Source organism: Beta vulgaris, chromosome 3 (genome assembly GCF_026745355.1).
Source record: "Beta vulgaris subsp. vulgaris cultivar EL10 chromosome 3, EL10.2, whole genome shotgun sequence".
In the NCBI taxonomy this organism is placed as follows: domain Eukaryota; kingdom Viridiplantae; phylum Streptophyta; class Magnoliopsida; order Caryophyllales; family Amaranthaceae; genus Beta; species Beta vulgaris.
This window is the reverse complement of record NC_079204.1, coordinates 27605115-27613177: the sequence shown is the minus strand read 5'-3', so window position 1 is coordinate 27613177 and position 8063 is coordinate 27605115. Positions and strand designations below refer to the sequence as shown.

At 35.0% G+C, this 8063-nt stretch overlaps 1 protein-coding gene across 1 annotated transcript in view; it reads right to left on the bottom strand.

Annotated features, from left to right (window-relative positions):
* LOC104884038 (primary amine oxidase 1) overlaps positions 1–6331 on the bottom strand; it is a 7475-nt gene extending 1144 nt beyond the window's left edge. The window contains exons 1-3 of the mRNA XM_010668629.3: positions 5059–6331; positions 4365–4478; positions 1466–2004 (exon numbers count right to left, since the gene is read on the bottom strand). Coding sequence (XP_010666931.2) covers positions 1466–2004; positions 4365–4478; positions 5059–6294 — 1889 coding nt within the window. The 5' untranslated portion in view covers positions 6295–6331. The remainder of the gene's footprint in view (positions 1–1465; positions 2005–4364; positions 4479–5058) is intronic.
* Positions 6332–8063: the final 1732 nt, after the last annotated feature.

Genomic DNA, 8063 nt, shown 5'->3' with positions numbered 1-8063 from the left:
AGGCCCCCTCCACCACCCTTCATCCACCCACTAGCAGGCCCCCACCCCAACAACAGCTCCCCACCCCCTGCAACCCGCACGAACAAGCCACATATACCACAAAAAAATTGGCCTCCACCACTGGAACATCCGGTCGGACGTTCCGACCATGGTGGAAATGTCCTGGCCAGGATGTTTCCTCCATGGCGAAAACGTCTAGCCAGGACATTTCGACCATGGCTGGACGTTCCAGTGGTGGAGGAGGCTATTTTTTTGTTTTCATTGGTGGTTATGCGTGGTTTAATTGGTGGTATGTGTGGTTTCGATGATAGTTGGTTTGGTTTCGGTGGTGGTTGTTTGGGTAATGATGGGAGTTTAATAATAGTGAGGATGAAAGAGAAAGTTAAGGATAAAACTGTATTTCAAGTGTGATTTGAGGGGACTTTAAGAAATTTTGGACGGTGTTTAAAAATCTCCCAGATATATTCATCACAACAATGTTTATACATGACATGTCAGATTAATTAAAGGACACAACGTTATGGATAGTGTTTGGACAACTAACCAGTTAATGAACTTACATTGAGATACGATCACTTGAAAAAAGTGACATTGAGATTTACATCGTATTAGGATCTCATGTAAAATCTATGGAGTTGTCTGATATTGAATAAGAGAAACGAAATAAAACACTTCTCTAATCTTGGGATGCAATATTCAACTTATCATCATATTTTTACCAATTGGTTTTAAGATAGAGCCTTTTTTAAGTTTTTAAGTAATCCAAATATTTATTTATTAAAGGTACGGCATAGGCTCATGAAAGGATTGATTAAATCCTATAACTAATGATTACATCTAATACACATTGGTAACTGATTATTATTTTTAATTTTCATTAAGATGAATTAGCAAATAGTACTTCTGTATTTCTATTTTACTAGAGTGAGTCTTTGCAATACAAATTCACAATTCTTTTAAAAAAATGTGACACTATAGTTAGATCTCATAAAACTGCAAATTTCCTATGTTTATTTTACGAAGATGCAGTGTAAACAATTGGTCAAATTGAAGTACGCAATCATATAGCATCAAAGTCCAAAAATGTAACATCTTCCTTAGCAAAGTATAGAGTTCAATTCCTACAATCCTACCACAAGTATTTGCTTGGAATTTAACGGGGATAGGAGGATTTTGGGGGATGTCTAGCTTATAATAGGTCTTTCAATGGGGTTGTTGGAGGACAGCTTATAAGATTTTTTTTCTTACCAATTTTATTAAAAAAGAAACTATATTTTCTCCGTATTTAATCATTGCAAATTGAAATGTTCACAAAAATCAAGAATGGGAGGTAAATGGAGGGACACAAAAAAATGTGCTAGGACTAAGGAGAAAGAAAAAATATAAGCCAAAAAAATGAACGTTGCAAGTTGCAACTAATATATGGGCATAAATGTCAAAAACTGAGTATATGTTTTAACATTACCTGCGGGTCCATACAGCTAGGCCGTCAAGCCCATGGCTTTGATCCGCATAAAAGCCACCAGCCCACCTTTCTGACTTATTATAAGGAATCACCCAGACCTGATACTTGGTATAAGCATTACGCATTTGAGGATAATCATCATCAGCAAGAAGAGAATAAGCTGGTTGTCCCGTGATTAGTCGGTAACCAACTGGATTTCCGACATTAGTTTTCTTATTAGGATTCACCATGATCAACTCAGCTGGCTCCGAGCCAAGCCGTATTTTTGCATCGGCTTCTCTTTTCAATACTTTCTTCTTTATACTCCAATAGCTTTTCCTAGGCGATGGAAATCCCCTTACTCTCTCTGTCTGTAACGAAGATCTTACGAAGGAGTTTTCGCTACCGTCGACGTCGAGGTCCAGATAATATGTGACGAAGTGATCGTGGTGGACGGCGATTGTGTTGGGTGCTACCAAGGTGCCGTAAACGTCTTCTGTTATTTGGTCAGTTGATGTATAGGATGTTGCCTTCATTTCTAATACTCCCGTTAATCCAACCTGTTGTAATTAAAGTTAGATGAATAATATCTGATATTTTGCTATAATATTCATGCACAAGTAAAAGCCAAATTTGTTAAAATAGACTTTTATATACCACTTTTTCTTAGAAAATTTAACATGAATAATCTCGACTTTTACTAGTTTTTTTAAAATAATGTCAACGTTAAATTATTTTAAAATAATGTCAATTTTAAGAAGTTGTTTCTCAAATCAATCCAAACCTTTCCTTTTCTTGCCATCACTAAACCATTTTGAATGTATTGGGTACATGAAAAGTGATAGTAGTTCGAATTAGTTTGAGAATCTATGCTATAAAATTGGGATTACTACAAGATAATAAAGTTGAAATTATTTTATAATGACTGAAAATTGGAACTATCAATTTCAATTATTCCTTTTTCTTATAATTTTGGCAAATTTCGAGAAGCAAAATTTTGCGTTACATAAATTGTTTATCACTCTTTCTTATAATTATAGGCTATGATAGTGCACCACTTTTTAGTGAAAGCTTAAAAACGTATAAGAAAAATAATCCTAATAATTTATCCCCTTTTTTATATTGTTGTATGTGTCATTTAATATGGTTCACATTATTAAATTTAACAATATAATAAGAACAATTCTTATATGAGAAGATTTTATTGTAATCATTTTAAACTAATATATAATCTATTTTTGACTAAATAATATATGTTCATAAGGTTCAATTTTCATAAGACCAATTCTTAGATGAGAATAGGCGTGAAAGATAATCGGATAAAAACTGAATTCAAAATCCAATTTTTGGAATTGGGCTGTTCCTTTTAATTGTGTAGAGGAGCTTGAAAGCAAAGTAGAGAAAATTTTGGGGGGGGGGGGGGTAACAATAGGGGATGGGGTTACGGAGGTGGGTCGGGTTGCAAGGGAGGAGGAGGGAGTTGCAGGGAAGGGAAGAGGAGAGAGTGGCAGGGAGGAGAGAGAAAGAGGGAGGAAACCTAAAACCAGTTAGGAGGAAGGGTCCAGGATAGAGAAGAACATGGTAGATGGAGGAGTGAGAAAGAGGTGGAGGAGGAGGAAGAAAAAGGTTTTGGCGAAAGAAAAAGAAAAAAAGTGTTTTACTTGTTGTAGCAAATCAATAACCTGTTGAGACTCATTTCGGCAAAAATAATGCATAGTTGGTACCGCTAAATAAACATCCTTATTTGGAATTGAAAATGGCGCGCGGAATGTCCATAGTTGAAGTCATTCCTATCAATTTTTCCTTTGATTTTTGGGGTCAAATTTGGGATCTTATGAATGCCATTCTCAAGAAGTGAGTATTAAAATATTATCACTTCTGATTCTATTTAATGTATAACGTTTAACTTTGAAGCTTTGCTGATGGAGAACTTTAACCATGCATCATCTTTCAATATAAACAAGGTAAATATTATAAAAAGTTCATAATTGAAAAATATATGTTCAGACGAATCTAGAAACATCCAGAGTATGAATTTTTTTATGTCCAGTAATAGGTGGTTTTCTCGCAAAAAGTGATTATAAAAGATGGCTTTTGACAAATTCTTCATTTAAAAGGTACAATGCTTTGACTTTTTCACTGTATATAACGACCTTGACCATATATATTGTTGGATTAATCTCAGGTATACTTTCAATATATTATAATTTTTATTCATAAATTTTTTTAAAAATAATAATAAGTTTTAAAGTAGTGCAGTAGTATGAATTATATAATGGAAGTTCCAATTATAATAATATAGTAATTGTTGTAAATTTTCCAAACGATTTTATTTTGAAAAATACAAAGTGAAAAAATAAATTTAAAGAAACACCAATGACTCTATTTTTCCGAACTCTATAAATAGAGACCCGTTTTGCTAAATTCTGGATAACTTTTTTCAGCGATTTACTGATTTTATCTAATTTTGGTTATTTTATATGAAATTATCTTTCATTTTTACGCTTCAAAAAAATAAAAAGTAAAGAGTAAGATAGAGAAAAGTAGTTGGGTGGGGTCAAAAAGTAAGAGAGAGTGATAGAGAAGAAAAAATAGCTGGGATGATTTTTTTTTTTTTTTGTTAATGGTTAAGAGGATAGGTGCAAAAAGATTGTGGGATGTTATATTTTAGAGAGGGAAAGTTAAAAAGAGAGCGGGATGATATTTGTTTAAGATCGTGAATAATGGTGCTCTAAGGCTCACGCACTAGCATTTCTGTTACCTTTTTACTTTATTTTTATAGCCATAATTTTCAATTTGGAAAAAAATTAAACCGTTAAGATGAATCGAATAAGATTTTTTTTTTTTTTTTTTTGACAATGGGTAAAACAAAGATAATCGAATAAGAGTTAAGTAATCAAATCAAATACTAAAACCATACCCCGACTGTGATGGAACCAGTTTGCCTAAACTCCCAATCAAGAATATAGTCATAATTTCCAACTGTAGCTATCATCCTTGCAACCAGTGTAACTTCTGGCTCTCCATTTCTTATCTGCAAAAGATCAATAGTAAAAAATGTTGAGCAACAATAAAATACTACGTAACAAACTTTCATTTGTACTTGAATATTCTCACACCATGTGACCATACATATTTCCCAATTATATATAATAAGGGTTAGATTGATCCGATCCATCGGTTTTTCTTGTATTGTATAAATTGCCTCACACGAGTACATTGATCCCACATGGTGCTAGCTTCTTATTTTTGTTGGCAACACTGATTCAAAACATAAAAAAATATAATCATTTCTCATCTACTAAAACCAAAGGTGGACAGGATTACCAAACCTTCCTCTCAATGTACTTGCTATTTTCTGTTCTTATATTTTCCTAATTTAAATGCAACATACCCTTATCAATAACAAATCCTCATTTTTTTTACTCTTATATTGGTTCTCAAATCTCACATGCAGTCAACTATCTTATTTTCTACTATTTCATTTCACTTACCTAGCTATTGTTCTGAAAGTTCTTTAAAAAAATAAAAAAAATAAATAAATCAACTAATTTCAGATAGAGGGAATAAAAAAGTTGAAAAATTATTGTACTATAAAGAAACATAGTATTTACCACTTTTCCAGGAACTCCAATTTCAGTATGTCTCCAAGCAACATCACCAGAATACCTTTCAAATAAGCATATAGCTCTAGGAAGCTTATTAGGCATACCCAAAGCATCAATCAAATAGCCATCAATAAATTTAGCATTTCCTGGACAATCAATAAATGGTTGAAGGCTATCTGCTGCTTTTCCGAACCCGAATTCGCCAACGTCCATGAACGTCCTATAATACCAATCTTCAGTCGGATCCATGTATGGTACAAACGTCTCAGAAACATGACCTCTGTATAAAACCCTCCTATACCTTTTTTCCTTTGAATCATATATGGAAGCAGTAGATATAATCATTCCTGCTCTTGAATTAAATGCAACATGAAATTTCCAATCACCCCATCTAATCACATTACCTTGGATACTAAATTTACTATTTGTTGTGTTAGGATAAGTTGGGCCGGGCTCAAGTCGACGTGCATGGAACTCGGTACCTTCAGCCGTAGGCAATGGAGCTCGATAACGATCCATATATTTTGTAACCTTCATTAATTCCAGATCAAATACTATGGTTATCCCATTAATAGGCCTAGCATAAATATTAGTAGTTCCATTTCTATAAAAACATGTAATCTTAACTTCTCTTCTTGACATAACTTCTCCAAACCAACCTTTTGTGAGAGGAAGGCATGAAACTTGAGAGATGTTAAGATTTCTTCTTGTGAGGGAATTTAAGAACTTAGGGTCTTTTTTTGAGAGTAAGCTTGCTTGAAGAAGCTCTTCGAATGTGAGTGAAGCGTAACCATGACCATTGTGAGCATGGTTTGACTCAATTAGCCCTTTTGATAAGTCTACTATGAGTTCATGTGTTTGTCTACCACCTATGACCACCACCTTGGCGCGACGAGAAAAGCGATTTTCTTTTCTTTCTGGTGATGATAGCCAATGTAAAACATCATCTTTGTTTGGTTCTTCAACATCCAGAAAGTGGTAGGTTAAATTAGAAAGGGTTTTGAGATGAGAATTTTGTATTATAGTTCTAATTTTATTGATCTCTTTAGGGCTTAGAGGGTCTAGCGGGTGCTGCAAACTTTTGATAAGAGAACATGAATTCAATGTAACAAATAATAATAATAGTAAGATTACTTGAATATTCATGGAGCTAAGAATAGTTAATTCAGGCTTAAGTAAAAAAGTGAAGCAAATAGAGGAGAGTTTGGTTTTTGCAGTTATCTGAAAGCTTTGATTTCGCATTATATATGCTACTACATGTTACTTGCCATAACACCAGCCTCTTGTTTTATTTTCATATATAAAGAATGTCTTGCCGCACTTTGAATCTTTTGTTGTCATCAGCTAATTTTCGACGCACAGTAATGTCTTGCTTTGGGAACAAAGTTGATTGAGTTTATTTGTTGAACAGGCATTCAATAATTTTAGTTATGTTACTTGTGCTTAAGTTTATAGCAATCAGCCATCTTCCTGACAAAGCAATTTTTTTCTTTGTTTTATCACATTAGATATAATCCCATTTGCTGACGAAGAAGTGTGAAGCATTTATCATGAGTATATATATTAATCAATGGTTTACTCGACACAACCAATATAAAGCGTGTTTCGGTTGTGAAACGGTGGCGGACCTAAGAGAAGTCCATCAGTAATCAAGGCTTGTTCGGGAGTGGTGAGCTGCAAGATAACAAATGTGAGCTACCCTCGGGGGGATGCGATAAATCCCCCTCCGACACTCAAGTCAGCAAGTGTCCAATGAAGATCTAGAGAGAGAAAGCTAGAGGGATAAGCTATTTTTAGTATGAGAGAATGTACCTACAGAAATAGTACCATTGAACTATTCATAGTAGTACTATTCATCTAACAGGATGAGTAATCCTTTGACACGTGTACGACTATGACAAGTCTGATTGGATGGAAGATTCCCTTATTTTGTCCTTTTCGATGGCTGCGAGAGTCGTCTCAGTCCTTTAACAAGGAGGATTTGTTCCTTTCTGATGAGTTCGTGTCTTGAAGTGTTTCTTGTGGGACTCCAGGACGTGTCCGACAGTTGACTTGGCTGCTACCTATACAACTAGCCCCCCAACATCATTGGGGGTCGTGACCGTCATTGATGTTGACTTTGAGGACGTGAATGAATTTTGCATGCTCTTTTGGGTAGCTCCCCTGATGTTACCACGTGTTGACGTGGGATAAGTTGTAGATTTCAAAAAGTGTAATCATTAGTGTTTCTGGAATCCCGCTCGTTTTACCCCCTCTTTATTTATTAGGGTGTGCTATAGAGGTGACATTTGGCGTATAGCTGTTGATGCGTTTTTTTCATCACCGCCGTCTATTTTGGTATTTAAAAGCAAAATTTCCTTTTCTTTATTTTTTATTCAACTTGTTCGTCTTTCTTCAACCCTTTTCTCTAGTTTTTTGTTTTCCAATAACTTCGAAGCTTTTTTCTAATGAAGACATCATCTTTCTTTCTCAAATTTCTCCAAAAAGGCATTTTACCACATTTCATTCACAGCTTTTGAGGAATTTCCCCTAATTTCGGTTCTTTTCTGGGTTTTGCTCGAGGGTTTAGTTTTTCCTGCTTCGACTTTTCCTCCGGTGAGTTTTATGGTTCTCCAGCGTCGTTGGACTGAAATTTTCTTTCTGCTGCATCTTGGGATACTTCTTTTGTACTTTGGAAGGCCTTCCGGCGAATTTTCCTTCAGGTACCAATTTCAAAACCCCTTTAATTAGTTTTTCGTTGTACTTTCATTACTTAGAACTATGTCAGGCCATTCAGATAGTCAAAAAACCTTAAGTAATGAATTTATGTTTAAAAGTGAACCGTCTTCCCCTGATAGCGGACAAAGTTCGTCAATTTCTGGCCCTATGGAAGGAAGGACTCGCCTTCTAGCTCCCTTTCCCCTTACGACCGATATGGCGAAAGAGCTTAGGTCTAAGTTTCTAAATGACCGCTCTACCCCTGAGCAAGAAAACCTGACAACTCAATATTTGTCCGCGAGGATGAGTGGTGA